Source organism: Dendropsophus ebraccatus, chromosome 9, assembly GCF_027789765.1.
Source record: "Dendropsophus ebraccatus isolate aDenEbr1 chromosome 9, aDenEbr1.pat, whole genome shotgun sequence".
NCBI lineage: Eukaryota > Metazoa > Chordata > Amphibia > Anura > Hylidae > Dendropsophus > Dendropsophus ebraccatus.
In genome coordinates this window covers 98841373-98865170 of record NC_091462.1, presented here as the reverse complement: position 1 = coordinate 98865170, position 23798 = coordinate 98841373, and the positions used below count along the sequence as shown (strand labels likewise).

At 43.0% G+C, this 23798-nt stretch overlaps 1 protein-coding gene across 1 annotated transcript in view; it reads left to right on the top strand.

The window, feature by feature from the left end:
- Positions 1 to 23235, top strand: part of LCMT1 (leucine carboxyl methyltransferase 1) — a 30457-nt gene extending 7222 nt beyond the window's left edge. The window contains exons 4-11 of the mRNA XM_069983991.1: positions 2432 to 2508; positions 3706 to 3767; positions 6948 to 7050; positions 8188 to 8308; positions 8880 to 8981; positions 20614 to 20705; positions 22202 to 22299; positions 22912 to 23235. Coding sequence (XP_069840092.1) covers positions 2432 to 2508; positions 3706 to 3767; positions 6948 to 7050; positions 8188 to 8308; positions 8880 to 8981; positions 20614 to 20705; positions 22202 to 22299; positions 22912 to 22934 — 678 coding nt within the window. The 3' untranslated portion in view covers positions 22935 to 23235. The remainder of the gene's footprint in view (positions 1 to 2431; positions 2509 to 3705; positions 3768 to 6947; positions 7051 to 8187; positions 8309 to 8879; positions 8982 to 20613; positions 20706 to 22201; positions 22300 to 22911) is intronic.
- The last annotated feature ends 563 nt before the right edge of the window (positions 23236 to 23798 follow it).

The following is a 23798-nucleotide window of genomic DNA, read 5'->3' as shown; positions in this document are numbered from 1 at the left end:
TTACTGTGTATTTTTTTTTTTTCAAGATCCAAAGATCAAGGGAATTAGACCAGAATTAAATGTCACGGTTTTATGGCGGCCCCAGCTGTAAATGTTTGCTGTTTTCTGCTAATCATATTCTTCTGCTGCATGTTGGGAGTTTTAGTTGAGTTTTAGAGCACAGGTGCAAGACCAGTTCTTTAGCCACCAAAAGCTGTAGCCTGGCACAGCGGACACCAGACCAGAACAGTATACCCGGTGAATGTTTAGTGCACAGGTGCCAAACCCGCAGCCTTCCTGCTGTTGCAAAACTACAATTCCCATCATATCTGGACAGCCAAAGCCAAAGATTTAGCTCTCCAGGCATGATGGGTATTGTAGTTTTGCAGCTGGAGTACCGAAGGTTTGACAGCTTGGTGTCCGGTGTCGTTGGAAAATTACAACCAGCATCTAAGCTGCCACTTGCTGGCTAACATAGGGAATCGTAGAGCCCTATAACATGGAGGCATAATCTGCAGAATCAGGCCCATTCGGCAGATTATATCACTGGTCAACGGCCAAAAAGGTTCCGTCTTGAAAACAGTTGACCTTAACTAATTTTGGGGTGCTGAAATCGAAAATGATGTTCAAATTTTGAAATTGGCTCTAATTTTCAAGATATGGACATACTTTCTATATTTCTCACAGCCTGTGATACAATACTGGGAAAAGTTTGCATCATCAGTATTGCATCATCAACTGGTATATTACATCATCTTAGAATGACCAATAGTTATGGTATAAGGCTAGGTTCACACTGCGTTTTTGAAATCCGTTTTCTTTTGCAAAAAATGGATGGAAAAAAGTATGCATTTGTGTGCATCCGTTCTTCCATTGACTTCCATTATAAAAAAACCGAATCAAAACGGATCCGTTTTTTTGACAGACACAAAAGTAGTGTCAGCTACGTTTTTGTGTCCGTTAAAAAAAACTGATCCGTTTTTTTTTTTACAATGGAAAAATGGATCAAAACAGATGCACACAAATGCATCCATTTTTTTCATCCGTTTTTTGCAAAAAAACGGATGAAAAAAAACGGATTGCAAAAACGCAGTGTGAACCTAGCCTCAATGGAACCCATGAATGCTTGCAGATTACTGCTGGACATTTATCAGAGACAATCCCATGTATGAATACAAAAGACACGTGTAAATGCACCGAGAAGCCATTGAATAAGGAGCTACATTCCAGAGTTCAATAAACATAATTAATTTGTAACAATTCTTAGATTTGCCTGTAAATTGTAGTTGATTTCAGATAAAACTAAGTTTCCTATGAATATATTTCAAAAGTTTATGAACAGTAAACTTGCTTCCTTCTGATTGCAGAAGTAATAAATATGTCGGCTATTATACTGTATTCTATACAATTCACAAAACAGTAACATGAGAACTCTTCCATATCATAGAAACTAGAGCCAATTCACATTTTTACTTGTGATATTTGAATTCAGCACATAAAAATCATTAAGAAATGGATAATTTTATTTCGGAACCAAACAACTTTTGAAAATTTGTTGGCCATCAGTCCGTGTAATAAAGGCAATAATTGTCACTGGCTGATGAATGTGTAAAGAAATTTATAAAGTTCATACATTACCTCTCCATGCTCCCTGGTGTCTTGCTGTCTTCCCTACACTTAGTTCATCCTTTGTTGCAACTTCAGAGTGGCCCTTGAGGTGATAAGACGCTCAGCCAATCACTGGCCGGGACAGGATCACTGCGCCCAGTTACTACAGATACCACTGTGAAGTTTCACTGGAGGCTGCAGGGAGCATGGAGAAGAGAGACGGACACCAGGGAGCATGGAGAAGAGAGACGGACACCAGGGAGCATGGAGAAGAGAGACTGACACCAGGCAGCATGGAAAGGTGGAGAGATAACGTATAAACTTTATATACACAAACATTACTAATAAGATATATATATCTATATCTATCTATATCTCTCTCGAGGCATGTAAGCAGATCGGCGCTCATTTACCATATTGATTGGCCCACCTCATAAGGCCCATAGGGTATATGCATAAATGATCTATTGGGATCCTTTGCTTCTCCTAAAGCAGGCCATACACAGATTATTGGCCAATCTGAATTATATAAGAATCTCTTGACTCTCCTCTGACAGCAGATGTTTGGGAAGAGAAGTGTTGGTTATGTTGGTTTTCAACATACCCCATCCTTTTGTTCTCTAGAAGATAAGCTGCCGATAGAGGAGTGCAGCTGACTATGAGGAGATCAGGAGAGATAGCCATCAGCTCGATGAGCATTTCCCCACCAGCTATCTGGAATGTATGGTCGGCATAAAATCTAAGGCCTGGGATAGCTTTAGTATACTTCCCATGCATTATATATGCAGACTTGTAGTTGCCTCCTTTACCATTAACTGTTAATTATTTTACTGTTTTATTTCAGGATGAAAATATTCTCCCAAAGAAGTACTTTGAAGTCGACTTCCCTGCAATAGTGGCCAGAAAACTCTATAACATAAAGTAAGTCAGTCCATGGGTTTCTATTAGTTTCCTGCATTTTGAAAACTTGTTGTGGAGTAGAATAAATGATGCTCATGTTTATTCACATTGTCCTGCATGATGTGTATGACCCGGTGATGCATCCCCCTGCGGTAGGCTGTGAGGCTTCCCCTGCGGTAGGCTGTGAGGCTTCCCCTGCGATATTCCTGCAGTATTGGGGGGGCTGAAAAATGGCCATCTCATATGGTTGTTGCTTTTATTCCCCAAACTCAGTGGAGAAGGGGCAACTGTTCATATCTGTCCCCAACAAATCTCAGTAGTGTTAAAGTGGCATCTTTTTAATTCTGATTGCCCCTTGTATACGGATGTGTTCCACAGGAATTACTTTATGTACAGAACATCAGACCTCAGTGAAAGTGAGCCAGCACTTCTTGAGCCCTTACCGCATTGCAAAGAATTGCCTGTGTTTGCGTGAGTTTTGTCCAGGTACTCTGGCTTACCCCAACACTCCAATAACATACAGATAGGTGAACTAGTGGGTTGGGTGATACCTTAGTGATACCTTCAGTGTTCACAGGTGTCAAACTCGTCACCATCCAGCTGTTGCAGAACTACAGTTCCCATCATGCCTGAACAGTCAATGCCAAAGCTTTGGCTGTCCAGGCATGATCGGATTTGTAGTAGCAGTTTGACACCCACAATGATTTCTTAGTTGTTGTGGGTCAGCAGGGTCGGTGAGTTCTGGGTAATCTGTATTGGTCAGTCTGTAGAAGACGCGAGTTCTGGGTAATCTGGATTGGACATATGTAGAATATATATAATATATATATATATATATATATATATATATATATATATATATATATATATATATATATATATATATATATATATATATAATGTGTGTGTAAAAGAAGTGAGTTCTGGGTAATCTGGATTGGACATATGTAGAAATGTATATATGTATATATATAATGTGTGTGTAAAAGAAGTGAGTTCTGACACTCTCAGAATGTTTATCATACAGACTTGTCCTAGTTTTTTTTCTTGCCGTTACATAACCACTTCTCCTGGCGCGGCTCCCTTGTATTTCTCCACTGCCCTGCTTCCATGTGCCGGCTATAACATTGCTGTGATAGAGCCTGTATCAAAGCCGTAAAAGTGGAGAGTTGTTCCTTTTCTTTGGCTTAAAAATTAACTTCTTGTTTTTTTTAATAGATCAAAACCTCCGCTGTCCAAACCCATCATGGAGTCCCATTCTGGAGAGTCACTGCTTATAGGTGAGTTTGTTGCCAGTGAAGGGGCTTGTGGGTGATGTGTATAACACTGTCACTACCCCCGCTCTTATTATCTGTGTATATGCTTATAAGAGTGGTTCCATAACGTATGACTGGAGTATGCGAACTGCTGCTGCATTTATTTCTTCAAGGGATAAAGGACCATCGTGCTTGTCATCAGTGGGGATCCCAGTGGTCGGACCCCCATCCTTCAGATACTTACCCTCTGTCATGTAAATGGGTTTTCATTTTGGGGTACTCGTTTTAAAGCCTAAATGTTTTATTGTACTTTCCCAGCCTGTCCGTGTGGGCATCGGACATCTAACTTTGTCAGCTGCTTCCGCATCAGTGGAACTTCGGGTCTCCGTGTATACGGAGAAGCAATGAAACCATAATGCATGCAAACCCCCACTGTATCTAATGGGGGTCACTTGCAATATGGTCTTATTGAGTCTCTGAATCCATGAAGACCTGAACTTTAAGATTAAGGGTGCCTTCACACGTAACAGATCCACAGTGGATTTCGCTGCGTGAAATCCGCTGTGGATCCAGTGCCATTCATCCCTATGAGAACACATACTCGCAGCGGGATTGACTTCCCGCAGTATGTGAGTTAACCCCCCCGCAACCTGCCGCCGAGAGCATACATTACCTACTCGGCGCCACGGCTGCGTGTGAGGCTCCCGGGTCCAGTCCCGCTCAGCCAATCAGTGCATAGCAGCACTGATTGGCTGAGCGGGACCGAAGCAGAGAGACTCGCATGCAGCCGTGGCACCGAGCAGGTTATGTATGCTCTCGGCGGCAGGTTTTGGGGGGTTAACTCATACTCACAACGGGATGTCAATCCCGCTGCGAGTATGTGTTCTCTTGGGGATGAAAGGAACTGGATCCGCAGCGGATTTCGCAGCTAGAAATCCACTGTGAAACCGTTGTGTGAAGGCACCCTAACAGAGGTTCTCGCCACTGATCCGGAAGTGGGCCGTCTTGACAGGTACACTTTCGTTCTGCAGCTAAATTTACTGCCACTTGGTTACCCATATCCCTCTCTTGGTTTTTCTTGGCAGTTGATAGGTGTCCTGCTTCCCCCTATCCCATCTTGCTTTGTTGAATCCATGCCCTTACTACTGCCACTCAATGGGGGAAAAATATATGTATACGTTTTCTTTAATATAGTTACATAACTCTAATTTGTTCCTTAGATCTTCTTCCAGTTTATCCGCTTGCAATATTTTCCTTTGTTATTCCCCCTTATCATCCTTTATGGGCACACACGAGCCACCATCCCATCAGATACGTTGTGTCAGTCAGATAAAGGGCAATCCCTGCTGGTTGATGATATTATTATTTCTGGTACATAGAAAGTTCCAGGACAGAGGTTAGCTTGGGGGGGGGGTCTTCAGCTAACCTCAATCCTGGGACTTTTTATGTACCAGTAATAATAACAATCCCCCCCCCCCATTGAGTCCATGAGGGGTTGTTCTGTACCGTCTGCTCTATACTCTGCGTACCCCTACAGCATTGTTCCTCAGCCTGTGGCTTTACAGCTAGTGCATAATTACTACAACTCCCAGCATCATCCTTCAGTAACTGGAGCTATTTAGTATTCGGATTCTGACTTCATTGAAAAAATGACGTTCAGCATATTCTCCAACATGTCCCCCTGCAGTTATTGCACAGCTACAACAGTGAAAGCTGTCAGTGCATGATGGGAGTTGTAGTTTTGCATCAGCTGAAGGACCACAGGTGAGCACCGCTGTACATCATGGTCCCAGGACCTTTAGTAAAGACTCAGGTTGGGGTTAATGTGACCCTCCTCCTTTGTTAGAATGGCGGCCTCTTTGAGCAGCGTTCTGTATGGCATCCCTGGGTCAGCTCCAGCCAGTGGTAAATTCCATGTCTGTGATACTTGTTTTCACACTTCCATTTCATAACCAGGACGATTATTACGACTCATAAAGTACAGGATTTACCATTTATTTATCTTCCTAAATAGACACATCGTAAAACATTACGGGGAGAAAGGTGCAAATTGTTACAGATAGCGTGCACTTTGTCCACCCCCCCCCTCCCCCTTTATTTCCACATTAGGTTGTAAGTTCAGAAAAGCATCAAAAGGTCCAGGAACAAGTAAAAGGTGTAGGGGGTCCATCTATCACTATTAATACTGTACCCCAAGCTGTTGTGTACACTTCCTATCTGTCTGTACATAGATGCTGTATGCTGACTGGTTCATGTTCTACCGGCGCCATTGTATTTAGCATAATAGAATTCTGGAAGATTGTGCAGAACCAGCACTGGTATCCCACTAGTTATGCATATGTGCCACTGCTCCATTCATTGTCTAGTACGGTGATGGGGAACCTTCGGCCCTCCAGCTGTTGCATGAGAGATCGCTCTCCCTGTGACTTAGGGTGTTATTACACAGGCTGATGAAGGCCCGATAATAACTGTAGCCGATCGGCGCTCATTTACTAGACCTATTACACAGCCAGATTATCGTTTAACAAGGGCTGCGGGGACATCGTTACCGATGATCTTGCAGCCTTTGCTTTTAATTTATACATTACCTGTCCAGGCTGCAGGGCTCCTCTTGTATAATGTAATAATGTATATCGACAGTTGCCGGCCGTGCACTGCTATTACTCATAGCGTTGCGCGGATGGCACCCGGCAATAATAGGTTCAAACCTATATCAAAGATCAGCCGATGATCGTTGTCACCGGCTTATCGTTGTATTTATTACACAGAGCGATAATTGGTCCGTGTAATAGTACCCTTACCCCTCCACGTAGAGAACACAGGTACAATTGGCCTTACCCATTCCTGTGTATGTAAAGCTTTGCCCAGCGGGTGCTCTGACTGCTGGGTGAAGCTGTGGAATAGCCAAGTATAAGGTTTGGTTATGGTAAAAATCTATATGGAAATTTAAAGGAGATATATCATTCCCCTTATATCTTATAGCATTGAGAGTAACAGGAAATCATAGAGTAAATTTGATCATAAGAAATCATTCTAATGGGATCGGACTTGAATATCCACCTCCCTCTCAGGCAGGTAGTAACATCCGAGCCTGGGTGCACTTACATAACATTTTGTCCCCGCCAAGCATTATGCACTGTGTGCCCAGGCTGTGCCAGCTTCCCAGACACTTGTAAAAATATATTTGTCTGACTTTTCCCATAGATTCTCACAGCCTGGACTCTTCGCACTTCTCCATAATTGGCGCAGACCTGAGAAACACGAAGGACATGGAGGAGAAGCTGAAGAAATTTGGCATGGACCCACAGTAAGGTGTCTGTTTGACTTCAGTACATTGCATATACCTCTCCTCCTCACGTGTAAATCCATGTGGTCAATGAAAAGATTTGTGGGCTTCATAGTTTTTGCTGGTCTATGTCTTCCAATAATAGAAGAAAATGGGTTCAAAGCATAGATCTTAGCAGGAACCTTTGTGCAGTTTTATGTGTATGTGGTGAGCAGGAGATGTAGCTGTCGACCCGACTAATGTTCCACCTACAGTTATTGAAGATCTATGGGCCCCTTAGTCACGTCCAGCATCTTTTGACCAATGTGTCAGATGCCATAGGCGAGAATATTCACCAGCACTGAGGAGGCAGCTTGGTTTGTGCATCAGTATCGCATCCCTTCTGGGCATTTGCCAGCTAAGATCTTACTATAGTGATAGCAACACATGAACAGGATCTACTACGTATGTACCGGGCAGCTTCCACTGCAGTAGAGATTGGGGTTATTGCTTATACAGAAGAATGATAGTGCCGGCCTTATCTCATTCTTTCCTCAGTTGTGTGTTCATGAAGGTTCAGGCTGCTGCCAATGGATAATGGGCTGTCCGCTACGTGTTTATATGGGATATCTTTGCTCCCAGCAGTAACATGTATGCAGGGCAGTTGAGCTATATGCTAAGCTTTATAGTAAATGGGTTGTAGTAGTAGTAGTAGTAAAATAAAAGGGCAAAAGAAGTGGTCATACAGCCCAAGGGGGACATTTATGAAGCTTACAGCAGGGGGGTGTGTCCGGGAGAAGGCGCCGTTTCACCCCTTTTCTCTGGTGTACGCTTGCTGTATTCCCTGCTCGCGCAATGGGCAGACGGGATGGGGTTTAGGTGAAACAAGATTAGACGTAAGAGCAGGTGTAGATTTGGTATGCTGGGCACATGGCCGACCGGATTCACCAAGAGGCGTGCACCTCTTAGTGAACTCAGACGGGGGAAGGGGGACAGGGCCTAATTTAGGACCGGTGTACGAGTCTTGATGAATCCCCCCTAGGGGTTAGGACACACTGTTGTGGAGTATAGGGAGAACAAACTGTGTATTCAATGTCATTTGGGGTCTGACCTGTTGTATGAGGGTGTGGGTTACTGCATAGCTGTATTAAGGATTCTAACGTTCTATTCTCCTTCCAGACTACCGACTCTTCTCGTGGCCGAGTGCGTGTTGGTTTATATGACTCCTGAGCAATCTGGAAGTTTGCTGAAGTGGGCAGCAAGCACGTTCCCCACAGCCATGTTTATAAACTATGAACAGGTAAGGCAGCCTGTATTATAATATGGATGGCATTGGTATGGTACTATCAGTCAGGACTGTATGATACGGTGTATGGACAAAGGGTGGAGAAGAATCTAACCTGCTGGTATGCCCCTATAGCGCACAAGACTCTAAGAATGAAGGTAGGTTTCTTGTATGTAGTTTTGCAACAGGTGTAGAACCACAGTTGGGAACTCCAATATGGGAAGACTCCTTTAATGCATACCTGTTAGTTATCTGGTTGCTTCTTCTGCCCTAATGGGACATAGGCATAGATATTGTCCTGATGTGACCATTCTTTAATGTCAAGGCTTCTTTAGGACTACTAGGCCAATGTGTCGGTGAAGTTTACTCCAGGTGTCCACTATAAGTGATGAAATATTATGAAACTGCTCGAGAACATCATGTCTGCAGCTATTCCAATAAACACTAACTTGGCCTGGGGCCTGATTGAATAGACTGGACGAACCTAAGTTCTCTTTACAAGCTGTAAACACTCTCCAATTATTTGTCAGCTTTAAGAGAAAGGTCATAAGAACACATCCCGCAACCTCTGTTCTGATTTTTGCAGGTGAACATGGCCGATCGTTTTGGACAGATCATGGTGGAGAACCTGCAGAGGAGACATTGTAACCTAGCTGGGGTAGAGGCGTGCCAATCGCTGCAGACACAGGTCAGGAGGGGGTCATTATATAAATCGACGTCTTGTTATCAGCCATTCTATACCTCTAATGTGCTTTTTATCTATTGTGCAGCTCTTGGTATCGATTTATTGTGGATCCTATTATTATCAGTTGTTATATATTACACTTACATAACGGGATCAATGTGACATTCCTATGATGCTCACATTCCACCCATATTCTAATAAACATAGCTTAGGTTAACAGTGCGTTATTCTTCAAAAGAACTTTCTGACCAAAGTGTTTAAGATGTCACATAACAGACAGTGGGATCTTTCCTGAGAATGGGGTTATATTAGCTCCAGCAGCCTTATATTTCTACTGTAATACTGCCCTTATATACAAGAATATAACTACTATAATACTGCTCCTATATACAAGAATATAACTACTATAATACTGCTCCTATATACAAGAATATAACTACTATAATACTGCCTCCTATATACAAGAATATAACTACTATAATACTGCTCCTATATACAAGAATATAACTACTATAATACTGCTCCTATATCCAAGAATATAACTACTATAATACTGCTCCTATATACAAGAATATAACTACTATAATACTGCTCCTATATACAAGAATATAACTACTATAATACTGCCTCCTATATACAAGAATATAACTACTATAATACTGCCCCTATATACAAGAATATAACTACTATAATACTGCTCCTATATACAAGAATATAACTACCATAATACTGCTCCTATATACAAGAATATAACTTCTATAATACTGCTCCTATATACAAGAATATCTCTACTATAATGTATGAAAGCAAGAAATAAATCCAAGCACTCACCGAGTAGATGACCTTTGGTGGGTTTAATTAGACATCACAGGGAGGGAGCGGTGACACTGGTGCAGGAGCGTATAGCAGACAACGGTTTTGCACCTCGGCGCTTTGTCAAGTCTTACGTCACTACCGGGGGGAGGGTCGCTTAACCCTTTGAGGACCAGGCCCAAAATGACCCAGTGGACCGCGCAAATTTTGATCTTAGTGTTTCCGTTTTTCCCTCCTCCCCTTCTAAGAGCTCTAGCACTTTCAGTTTTTTATCTACAAGGCCATGTAAGGGCTTATTTGTTACAGGAATAGTTGTACTTTGTAATGGCGTCATTCAGTTTACCATAACATGTATGATGGAATTCCAAATATATTATTTATGAAGATATAAATTGGTGAAATCGCAAAAAAGAATGCAATATGGTAACGTTTGGGGGGTTCCTGTGTCTACGTAATGCACTATATGGTAAAAGCGACATGATACTATTACTCTATAGGTCAGTCCGAACACAACCATATGCAGATTACACAGATTCTCTAATGTTATACATTTTTTTTAAATGAAATCCTTTTTTTTTGGCAATTAATTATAAATAAAATGGGCCTATTGTGACACTTATAACGGTTTTATTTTTTCACCTACGGGGCTGTATGGGGTGTCATTTTTTTCCGCCATGATCTCTAGTTTTTATTAATACCATATTTGTAAAGATCGGACGTTTTGATCACTTTTTATTAATTTTTTTTAGATATAATGTAACATAAAATCGGTAATCCGCGCATTTTTTTCCCTCTTTTCGTGTACACCGTTTACCGTTCGCCGGGACGCTTGTTATATTTTAATAGATTGGACAATTACGCACGCTACGGTATATTATATGTTTATTTGTTTATTTATTTATATATGTTTTATTTATATAATGAGAAAGGGGGGTGATTTCAACTTTTATTGGGGGAGGGGTTTTGGGGTAGTGTATTGGTGTTTTTAACTTTTTTTTTTTTTTTACACATTTGAAGTCCCTTTGGGGGACTTGTACATACATTAGTTTGATTTCTACACTGATGAATGCTATGCCATAGGCATAGCATTGATCAGTGTTATCGGCGATCTGCTCAATGAGCCTGTCTGTGCAGGCTCAGTGTAGCAGATCACCGATCGGACCGCACGGAGGCAGGTAAGAGACCTCTGGCGGTCCGTTTTACCGATCAGGACCCCCGCAGTCACACTGCGGGGGTCCCGATCGGTAAGTGACAGGGGACTCCCCCTGTCACTTACACTTAAACGCCGCGATCGCGGCATTTAAGGAGTTAATGACACGCGGCAGCGCGATCGCTGCAGCGTGTCATTACCGGTGAGGTCCCGGCTGCTGATTGCAGCCGGCCCCCACCTGCTGTGAAGCGGGAGAAACACCCAGGGCGTACAGTTACGCCCTAGGTCGTCTGGGGACAGACTTCCATGGCGTAACTATACGCCCTGGGTCGTCTAGGGGTTAAATAGTTTACATCGTGCATAAGTGAATAGTAAACAAGTAAAGTGTAACAACATAATAAAGTAAATACAGATATGCTCACAAGAAAACACTCCAATCATTCCTCTCATTGAGGCCGGTCGCCTCAAGGGTAGCAATCCATATCGCTTCTCTCCTGAGGAGGTACTGGTGTCTATCTCCACCCCTATCGGGATGATCTACCCTCTCCAAGCCCAGAAACCGCAAGGAGCTGGTATATCCGTTGTGGGCAGAATTCACATGTTCAATAAGGCGGGGAACACCCTTCCCCGTCCTTACCGAGTAGGCATGTTCCTTATACCTAGTCCACATTGGGCGTTTTGTTTTGCCCACATAGAAACGGTGACACGGGCATACCAGCGCATAAACCGTGTAGGGGGTTCTGCAGGTGATTAGGTATTAATATAACAATCTACCCCGTTGAGGTTAATGAATGCTGTAGGAATCAGTTGCGGGCGGTACTTACAGCTCCCACATTTCTTGTTACCTGTCAGAGGAGCTCTGGTAAACCAATCATCCACCGCTTTCTTCTTTTTGCGCGTGTTCACATTGAGATTGTTGCCTATCGTGCGGCTTTTGTAGAATGGAATTGCACGCTGTCTCTTTTCTGAACACAGAAGTATAAAGAGCATTATTCACCACATCAACCTGCACGTCCAAGAATTCAAGAGAACGATTCCCTATCTTATACGTGAAAAACATGTTTACATTATTGACTTCATTAACCCCTTAAGGACAGAGCCTGAAATGGCCTTAATGACAGAGACAAATTTTATGAAAAAAACCTGTGTCACTTTAGTCATTAATAACTTCGGGATGCTTTTACCTATCCGGCTGATTCTGAGATTGTTTTTTCGTGACATATTGTACTTTACATTTCTGGTAAATTGGAGTCGATATTTATAACGAATATTTATGAAAAAAAACAAAATAAGGTGAAAAAATGCATTTTTCCAACTTTGAAACTTTTTTTGCTTATACAGAAAGTGGTTATACCACATAAATTATATATTAAATAGCATTAGCAACATGTCTACTTTATGTTGGCGGCATTTATTAAACGATCTTTCATTTTTTTTTTTTTTAGACAATAGAAAGCTTAAAACATAAGCAGCAGATTTCCAAATTTTCTGTAAAATTTCAAAATCAGATATTTTTAGGGACCTGTTCAGGTTTAAAGTGTATTTGAGGGGCCTGTATGTTAGAAAGCCCCACAAAGCACCCCATTTCAGAAACTGCACCCCCCAAACTCTGCAAAAGCACATCCAGAAAGTGTTTTAACCCTTTAGGGGAGTCACAGAAATAAAAGCTAAGTGTGTAAGGAATTAGAAAATTTTAATTTTCTGTGCAGAGATTTTACTGTAATCCAATATTTTTCATATTTATAAACTTATTACCAGAGAAATTCACCCCAATATTGATTGCCCCGTTTCTGCAGTTTATAGAAATACCCCATATGTGGCCCTATTGCATTGTTTGACAGAACCACAAGCCTCAGATATAAAGGAACGCCAAGTGAATTTCAATGGCTCTCTTATATTTGGTCATTTCTGACTGTACCACTTCAGGTTGGCAGAGGCTCTGGGGTGCCAAAACCTAAAAAACACCCCTAAAGGGACACCATTTAGAAAACTACACCCCTCAAGGAATGTAACAAGGGGTGCGGTGAGCATTTGGACCCCACAGGTGCTTCACAGATTTTCAGAACAATGTGGCGTGAAAAAAGAAAAATGTATTTTTTACACTATAACGTTGTTCTAGCCTTCAATTTTTCATTTTCACAAAGGGATAAAAGGGAAAAAAAAAAAAACACAAAACATGTAGCGCAGTTTCTCCCGAGTACAGAAATACCCCACATGTGGACATAAAGCGCCATGTGGGTGCAGGGCAAGCCTCCGAAGGGAAGGAGCGCCATTTGGATTTTGGAGGCTGGATTCGGCCAGAAAGGATGATGAACGCCATGTCGCATTTACAGAGCCCTCGTGCTGCCAAGACACTTGAAACCCCCCACAAGTGATCCCATTCTGGAAACTACACCCCTCAAGGAATCTAACAAGGGGTGCAGTGAGGATATGGACCCCACTGGTGACGGGCACAAATGTGAAACAATGTTACGTGAAAGGGAAATTTTTCATTTTTTCACTTTCACAGCACAAATGTGCCCGTCATCAAGGGGTCCATATCCTCACTGCACCCCTTGTTAGATTCCTTGAGGGGTGTAGTTTCCAGAATGGGGTCACTTGTGGGGGGTTTCCATTGTTTTGGCAGCACGAGGGCTCTGTAAATGCGACGTGGCGTTCATCATCCATTCTGGCCGAATCCAGCCTCCAAAATCCAAATGGCGCTCCTTCCCTTCGGAGGCTTGCCCTGCGCCCACATGGCGCTTTATGTCCACATGTGGGGTATTTATGGACTCGGGGGAAATTGCTCTACACATTTTGTGTGTTTTTTTTTTCTCTTTTAACCCCTTGTGAAAATGAAAAATGTAAGGCTAAACCAACATTATAGTGTAAAAAATGTAATATTTCATTTTCACACCACATTGTTCCACATTTGTGTCCGTCACCAGTGGGGTCCATATGCTCACTACTTCCCTTGTTACATTCCCTAAGGGGTGTAGTTTCCATAATGGGGTCACTTGTGGGGGGTTTTTTAACGGTCTTGGCAACACAGGGCCTTTTAAATGCAACATGGCCCTCGAAATCCATTCCATTCCAAATCCAGCCTTCAAAAACCAAATGGCGCTCCTTCCCTTTGGAGGCTTACCCTGCACCCGCATGATGCTTTATGTCCACATGTGGGGTATTTTCGTACTCCGTGGAAATTGCTCTACACTTTGTGTTTTTTTGTTTTTTTTTTATCTTTTAACCCCTTGTGAAAATGAAAAAATCAAGACAAGATCAATGATTTAGTGTAAAAATTAAGCATTTTTTACTCTAAATGTTGGTCTAGCCTTGATTTTTCCCATTTCCACAAGAGGTTAAAAAAAAAAAATAAACACAAAACGTGTAGAGTAATTTCCCCTGAGTACGAAAATACCCCACATGTGGGCATAATGTGCCATATGGGCACAGGGCAAGCCACCAAAGGGACAGAGCGCCATTTAGAGGCTGGAATGGAGGATGGAGGCCATGTCGCAATTACAAAGCTCCTGTGCTGCCAGGACAGTAGAAACCCCCCACAAGTGACCCCATTATGGAAACTACACCCCATAAGGAATCCAACAAGGGGTGCAGTGAGCATATGGACCCCACTAGTGATGGGCAAATTTGTCGAACATGTGCCAGGAAAATAAATACCATTTTTTTTCATTTTCACGTCCCAAATGTGGCCGTCACCAGGGGGCCATATCCCTGCTGCCCCCCTTGTTAGATTCCTTATGGGGTGTAGTTTCCAGAATGGGGTCACTTGTGGGGGGTTTGTACTGTCCTGGCCGCACAGAGGCTTTGTAATTGCATCCTCTAATGGGAATGGCGGCCATATCTATTTAGCTGGGGAAAAGGGACAATTCTAATTTATTTGGGGGTATTAGGCCAATTATTAGTTTATAAGGTTGAAAATGACAGGTGTCCATCAAATTCAACCTGTGTTGATCCAGAGGAAGGCAAAAAAAACCCTCGTGAGGCAGACGACAGTAGCCTCATCACAGGGGAAAAATTCCTTCCCGACTCCATAATGGCAATCAGAATAATCCCTGGATCAACGTGACTCCTGAAATAGGAATAAGGGACAGAATTTAGATAATGTGGAACCCCAATGACATGTGGTACGCCTTGAAGCGATCCCGTATGCAGAGGCCGGGGTGATCAGGACAGGTGTCACACTGGAAAATGGTGTCCTTCCTGATCCCCCTGTTACGCCACACTCTGCACTTCTTCTGGGGTCTCCTGTTTTCCAGTGTGGGGGACGTCACCTGGAAAATGTTGCCAGGGGGTCCTGCGATACGGGGTCCTTCATATACAGAAGCGCTGGGGCCGCTCCATGGCTGCTAAATATTAGGGCTTTATTACTACTTCTGATATTTTCGGATCGTGCCGCAAGCTACAGTAGCTTAGGCAGCGAGGGACCGGAAGAGGGGGTGCTGGTATAAAAGTTATCCCCATACAGGTGGTAAACTTTATCCAGCAGTGGGAAGATCAGTTCCCGAACGATCTCCCCACTAACTCTGAGGATGGGAGGGGGGGGGGTATGCAGGATTCGGGTGTCCCTTCCTTCATACACTCTAAGGGTATGTGCACACTGCGGAATCGCGACAGATAACCCTTCACGCATTCTGCAGCTGGCACCCACCGGCAGACTGATGCGGGCGCGTCTCCGTCCGTGTCATAGACTCTATTCTATGCACGGGCGGATTCCGCTCTCCGACCAATGTGTTCATTCTTTGGATGGATGATGGAATCTGCCCGTGCATAGAATGGAGTCTATGACACGGGTGGAGACGCGTGCCCACATCAGTCGGCCGGCAGGTGCCAGCTGCGGAATGCACAAAGGGTTATCCTTCGCCATTCCGCAGTGTGCACCTACCCTAAATCTGTAAGAGTACCCAGAGGTATTCTCACAGAGTTTGGAGAATTTCACGCCATACCGTCATCTCTTATTGGGACGGTACTGGCGGAAAAGATGTGTCTGGGGGGTAGCGTACGCTACGCTACCCCCAGACACATCACTGGATGATGAGGATGAATGGAGGAAAGAAGGATCCCCCCATTCATCCTCACTGGCTGTTTCGGTGTCTGAGGCAATAATAGCGTATGCGTCTGATACCGAAAACACCCTGGGGGCCATCTTTATACGGGGATTGGTATATGAGGTATGTAAATGTGTTCTGGTGTAGTGTAAAACTTTATTTTGTGTAGTGTGGTGTAATGTAGTGTTTTTATACGTTTTTTTTTGACTGTAAGAAAAAATATCCCTACGTCAAAAAAGAAGCTGCTGATAAATGCCGCACTTATGTGCGGCACTTATCAGCAGACAGTTGCGGTAGGATATAGGGGGGAAAAACGCCCCTACGCCAAAAAATTTTGAAAAAAAAACAAAAAAACTTTTTACCCCAAAGCAAATGATCAGTGTATAATATACACTGATCAGCCGCTAGGGGGCAGTAGAATGGAGCTGGCTGAGATGGCCAAAGATGGGGGCGACGGAAAAGCCAGAAGAGCCGAAGATTCCCGGCGAAGACCGAACGAACCCGGAAGTGGCGGCGACGAGGAGAAGAGGACGCCCGGGACCGCAAATCTTTGTTCCGGAGGCCAGGATCAGGTGAGTATGGTACACCTGCACCACACACACCTGTTCTGCACCCCTCAGCTACCTAGCTGAGGGGTGCAGAACCCGGCCGGACACTTTTTAACTTTTAGATCGCCGTGATGGGCCGGCCGGTACTGGCCGGCCTATCACGGCGATCGTGGGGGGGGGGGGGGCACCGGCGCCATCTTTGGGGACATTAATGGGGACATCTTTGGGGACATTAATGGGGACATTAATGGGGATTGGTGCTGTCTCCATTGCTTTCCGGGTCACCGATGACCCGGAAAGCTGTATTCAGCTGCTATCGGCTGATCTGTATTGATCAGCCTATAGCAGCGATCGTCTGCACGGGAGGGGTTAATCACCAGTATCACCAGTGATACCCTAGCTTGAGGAAGCGGCAATCAGCCGGGAAACAGCTGTCCTGGGGTAGCGTACGCCCGCACTTTCACCTGTCCTCCCTTCCCTGATGTATACTGTGCCTGAATAAAGATTCCTGAAGATCGGTGAGTGCCCGGACCTCTGTCTTCACTGTTTACATTACACATTCTTCTGTTGTACGGAGCACCCCTTTGGAATTTCTGTGTCACTGCATATCCTCCTGCTATCACAGCGTTAGTGGTGCCGACCGCATTCTGCTTTAGAGATTATAGCAGTTATATTCTTGTATATAGGGAGCAGTATTATAGCAGTTATATTCTTGTATATAGGGAGCAGTATTATAGCAGTTATATTCTTGTATATAGGAGCAGTATTATAGTAGTTATATTCTTGTATATAGGGGGCAGTATTATAGTAGTTATATTCTTGTATATAGGAACAGTAATATAGCAGTTATATTCTTGTATATAGGAGCAGTAATATAGCAGTTATATTCTTGTATATAGGAGGATTTATTTCTTGCTTTCATACATCGTACTGCCCTTGTTTCTGTTCGAGCACCGCGAGCGTAGATCAGCGTGGTCTCAAAGCCTCACATCCAGCTTTAGCGCGAGGCTACTGATTAGCCAGTATTCAGACAGTGCCGGCACCTGTATCTTTTTCCACATCTCTACTATAATACTGCTCCTATATACAGGAATATAACTACTATAATACTGCTCCTATATACAGGAATATAACTACTATAATACTGCTCCTATATACAGGAATATAACTACTATAATACTGCTCCTATATACAAGAATATAACTACTATAATGCGGTTCAGGGAAGAAAGAGTGCTGCACCTCACACCTATGGCTGATACTAGTGCCCCTAGGCTAAATAAAAAACACATCAGAATTTTGTGTATAAATTGATCAAGCCATACTGCCCCATGTACCTCGTGCCGGTATCTGATACACATGGGTCCCTACACTAAGTCCACACTGTGCCAGTCAGTGGCCACCAACCCCGCAGGCGTGCACAGCCAGGGAACGGGGGCCATGGGACGGCCCTGCGACCCCCATGCCACAGGACCAGACCCAAAAACACCACACCAGAACCCTGCCAGCATCGCCGGCGGAGAAGGTCGCCCCCAAACAGCACAAGTCTGGATGAGGCATTGCGTTTTTTATTTGGCCTAGGGGCACTAGTATCAGCCATAGGTGTGAGGTGCAGCGCTTTTTCTTCCCTGATCCGCATAACTACTATAATACTGCTCCTATATACAAGAATATAACTACTATAATACTGCTCCTATATACAAGAATATAACTACTATAATACTGCTCCTGTATACAAGAATATAACTACTATAATACTGCTCCTATATACAAGAATATAACAACTATAATACTGCTCCTATATACAAGAATATAACTACTATAATACTGCCCCCTATAAACAGGAATATAACTACTATAATACTGCTCCTGTATACAAGAATATAACTACTATAATACTGCTCCTATATACAAGAATATAACTACTATAATACTGCTCCTATATACAAGAATATAACTACTATAATACTGCCCCCTATATACAGGAATATAACTACTATAATACTGCTCCTATATACAAGAATATAACTACTATAATACTGCCCCCTATATACAGGAATATAACTACTATAATACTGCTATATATAAGAATATAACTACTATAATACTGCTCCTATATGCAAGAATATAACTACTATAATACTAATCCTATATACAAGAAAATAACTACTATAATACTGCTCCTATATACAAGAATATAACTACTATAATACTGCACCTATATACAAGAATATAACTACTATAATACTGCTCCTATATACAAGAAAATAACTACTATAATACTGCCTTCTTAGTGTCTGGTTCGCAGGAGGCTTGGGCTAAGTTTGCTGGTTATTTCTCATAGAGGTCTAGTTGTCTTCTCATCAATCATTTATCGCCCCCCTCCCATTGATGTTCCTGACCTCTATTCATACATCGGTTGGGTTTGCTGTGTACATAGTGTGTGCATCGATCAGCCAATGGACACCCTTCCATTCTGTGTCTGATAAGATATCAGTAAACTTGGGAGGAATCAGTCAGGAGTGAAGTGCGTATGTATCCAGATAAAGTGTCAGCTCAGATGATATGAGGCCGTATCTCCTGAACCTGCTCCAGTCTGATGGTTCCTTACCTAGCCCTGATCTTTATATGTGAGTAGAGTGATACAGAGCCATACAGCCTTTAGCACATACGTCGTTCTACAACATGACTATGGATATTACCCAGCAGGTTACTATTATGTAAGGCAGGTGTAATGTATAGCTGTCACTTTAAAACATTTTTGATATGTCAAACACTTTTATTGGACTCTGACTGATCGATAGGACAGGTGGGGAGAGAAGCATGCAGCTCCCTATACATTCTCCAAGAGCATACATGCGACGTTTCAACCAAACAGTCTTTGCCGAGCTTGCACCATATCTTCTTGGTGAGCAAATAAATGGTGGAGGTTTTACACCTATGTATGGATGCTGTCATCTCTATTTCTGAAGTCTGCTGAGTGCCAGCTTTGGGGGTGTTGGTTGTGACTTGCCTCCCAGTGTATGAGACCACCTAACTGCTGTTGCAAAACTACGTTAGATGTCTCTGACATGTCAAAGTATTTTTTAAAGTGACAGTACCAAACTTATATTTCTTTGGCTGGATCTGTTGAATTGGTATAGTACATTACCCAGACCACTTTGGCGCTGATGGGGTGCACTAAGTTTCCAACGTGGTGTTTTGACATTTGACAGATCAAAACAATGCTGCACTGTTATGCCTGGGAATACAGCTGAAGTGTAAAACTTAGGCTTCTAATAGAACCCCAACAGAGATCAGGGCCATAAAGGGGGAAAAAATGTTAAACTGGGGCGGTGGCGACATAATTAAAAAAAAGTATACTTACCCATACCTGTGCCTCCATAACGCTGGTCTCTTAGGAAGCCGCCCAGTGTAAGCTTTGTCCGGCTTTCAGGTATCTGGCTCTGGCTGCTGCAGCGTCACAGCCACGCTGGTGGATTGGCTGTTCAGCCACTTACCGAAGTGGTGTCCCACCCCAGTCCCTGATTGGTTGAGCGGGCAATCCACCAGTGGGGTATGTGACGTTGCAGAAGCTGCTGGAGGCTGGCTGTGGTGAGATATTGGTGAGGCAACGCTGCGGGAGCACAGGGATGGGTAAGTATAGCTTTTTTATTATGTTCCCGCACCCCCTGCCTTCCAGCAAGTTTTCCATTTCGTAGAACTTCTCCTTTAAATAAGTACTCCTACCTCATGCTAAAAAAAATATATAAAACTAATGCAGAAGCTTATACCATTACTTACCTGTCTGCTCTCTCCTGAAACCAATGAAAATACATTTGTTTTGTGGGTATTAATCCTATAGTTCCTAGTTGAACAGTCACTCAGCACCACAATCCCCAGAATGCATTGTTTCCTCTCAGATATTTATCACCGTTCTCCCACCTTTTATGCTGATACCGTATTACCCCTTTAACGTCTCCCTATCTATTCTACAGTCTTAGGTTACCGTAAAGACTGTGTGTAGCTTCTTTCTATAACTGTACATATTGATGAGCGCGCAGACTCTCGTGATGGATTTACTGAAGCTTTCCTTTGCAGACAGACAGATTACTGTGTAATGGCTGGGAAGCTGCAGATGCCTGGGACATGATTAAGGTGTACGGTAATCTTCCCCGAGCCGATGTGATGCGGTGAGTAACGCTGAGTCTGCCCTGCTGGCTCCAGGTATAATACAATCAAATAATATATATCCAGCACTTACACAGGATTAGAATACATAGCTGCTTTCTTCCAGAAACAGCGCCACTCCTGTCCTCAGCATGTGTGTGGTATTGCAGCTCAGTTTAATTGTAGTAAATGGAGCCAAGTTGTCAAACTTTATTTGTTTTTCTCAATTGCGGTAATGCATCTTAAAAGACTTGCTGTGTCAGTACAGTAGAACGAAGATTTAAAAAGTTATGGAGGTCCCTACATCATAGTTCATTTTCCGAATTCCGGTCCGTACCACATAGTTTGTGCACAGACAGATTTTATGGACTCTGTAAATGCACCTTACGTGTCTTTGTCACAAAAAAAAACCCTTGACATTGAAATGTTTTATTAGTTGGGTCTTTGTGTTCAGACTGTGGTAGATCAGGAGAATGAGTGGGGAGAGACATGCGCTGCCATGCATCTCTATGCCCTCTCTGCCTGTGTAATAGATTATATGGCTGCCCCACTTATGTAACAGAGATGGGAGAAGAAAAGTTGGAATTACAGCAAACGATTAACGATAATTTTAGGTTCAGATCTAAATTAACGATCAACGACATGCGAACGATTTTTCGATCGTTGCCTGCAATTACACAGAACGATTATCGTTTAAATTTGATATAACTATTTTTTGCACGATAATCGTCCCGTGTAATAGGGCCCTAAGACTCCCTACGCCAGTAGATTGTCTCCACTAGGTAAATCTGTCCTTTTATTAGGCCCTATTATTCGAAACAATTATTGGCCTTACTTGGTCATGTAGTGTTATAGGACATATTAAAAAGCCATCATCAGCCGACTTGCATTAAGTCAGTTGATTGTTTTTTCAACATGTTGAAAGAGTACGATATGTGCAGCGACATTCTGCTGCATGTCACTTCTTTATAGGAGCATAAGCAGCAGACCACTGAATTCAATGGGCCGCCCGAACGATCTATGGATCATTCAGGCAGCCCCTCACGCTCCTTCCTGCTCTCTGGCTGTGCATGTAATAGGCAGGGAGTACTGAGCTGGTAGCTCGTTGCTTGCTTCCCCTGGATTTTTGTGCCTTAAGACTATGAAGTCCTTGACCGATGTTGCAGTCTACGCAGGCGCTGAACTGTAATGCACCCTATTATCAGAAGATTTGTTATGTTTTCTTCTAATGAAACAAATGCAGAGACTATAAAACAAAGCTGTGTTAAAATAATAGTCCTCATAAAAGAGAACAGAACATCTAAAATAAATAGAATGTCAACATCACCTGTGCCATACACACCTAGAATCTAATAAAGTGCAACCACAGGACGCAGTGAAAGCCTAGGAGAAATAAAGGGAAGATACAAGTAAAAAGCTGGATCAATACTTTTGTTTTTCTTGTATCCGGGATCGGCAGGGGGGTAGCAGGAAGGTGATGTCCGTGTCTGAGATTGTAAAAGTAGTTTTGTGTCTACAGGATTGAGAAACTGGAATTTTTAGATGAGAAGGAATTATTGGAACAACTGCTCCTCCATTACTGCATCAGCTGGGCCACTAAAGACTCTCTAAACCTAGGTATGGCTGGTTACCTCTGACTCCATTGTTTCTATAAATGATTTTCTATATTCTCCCTGTATGTGCCATTCATCCCCTGATGTCTATATAATACATGTTAGCATTAAAATAGACATTACACTTGGGGAAGCTGTCTGTGTCACTAGCGCTGCAGCCATGGCACAGTGTAGTAGAGTGAGCAGTGATAGACAACTATCCACGCCAGCTCTGCTACAGGGTGCCACTCTAACAGCACTACTTTATTAAGGGGGGGGGGGGTTAATTAGAGCACAGTAGCATGTAATTCCTTTTCCGTAAACTCCGTATACAGTGGGAACAAAGCAGTTTAGTCCAAAAAGTCTGGGTATAATAAACAGATTCAATAGAAGGAGGGGGATGTAGCTGGTGTTTTTCTGTGTCTTTGAGAATGCATGCTGTGAGAGGGGAGAGTGAGCTGCACAGTATAACTCTGGCTTCAGACCAGGGACAGCTCCACATATTCTGCATTGTGACAAAGAAGAGATCCAATATTTGCAGATTGTACACACCTTTTTGGCTTTTCCATATGTAATACACCTCTACAGCTGCTGTATTCAGGAACTGCTACCATGGCTCTCACTGTCTCCTTCTCAGGTCTTGCAGAAATCACGTTTTGATCACTCACTTAGACACGGACGCTGCAGCGATGGATCCAGGAGGCTTGAACATCTGAACTCTTGTAAAATGTTGCAGCATATAGAAGAAGTACTTGATTTTTACCCAAGGAGGCGACTCGGCCGGCATAATCGATAGCACTGACCCGACCACCCGATCCGATTACGTTGTCTCGACTGTCTGAACCGTTTGCACTCATGTTTGTGACGTTTTAAATAAATGACAAATCTCTTTGAACGTTTTGTACATTAAAGAGTTAATCCCTGTGCCGCGTTATGTCTGCGCGGTGCAAACTTCACACAATGTTTGCTTGTTTATGTCTCCAGATGACATTTTATGAGGAGGAAACGTTGCATAGTACAAGGTTTGATGTCTAATTGCTGAAATGTTTTTCTTACACTTGTTTGGTTAAACACCTCTGTAAAAAAATTTCCTTAAAGGGGTTGGGCGAATAGAAAAAGCTGTATGTTGTTTTTATTCCAGAAACAGTGCCATTCATGTGTTTGGGCAGAGACTGGTATTGCAGCTTAGCCGTATTAACTTGTATAGGGCTTAGCTGCAAGGTTATACACAACAGATGGGCAAGAGTTAAGCTGTCTGCAGGAAAAACATGTTTGTTTTTTTTAATCTTGAGTCCTCCTATTTTCTATGTGCCGCTGCCCCCCCCTGCCAAATTTTGTAAAGGCGACTTACTGGAGTCTGTCTGGTGCCTGATCTACCATTAGTGACCAAGCGCATTCTGCATGAAATAACAATTCTGGAGCAGTCTGTGTAATCCTGGGATGCCCAGAATGAATGTGTATACGCACAAGTGATGAGAAGGAAATACCTGTAGTCAGGCGGTGCAAAGCTTTCAAGGAACTACA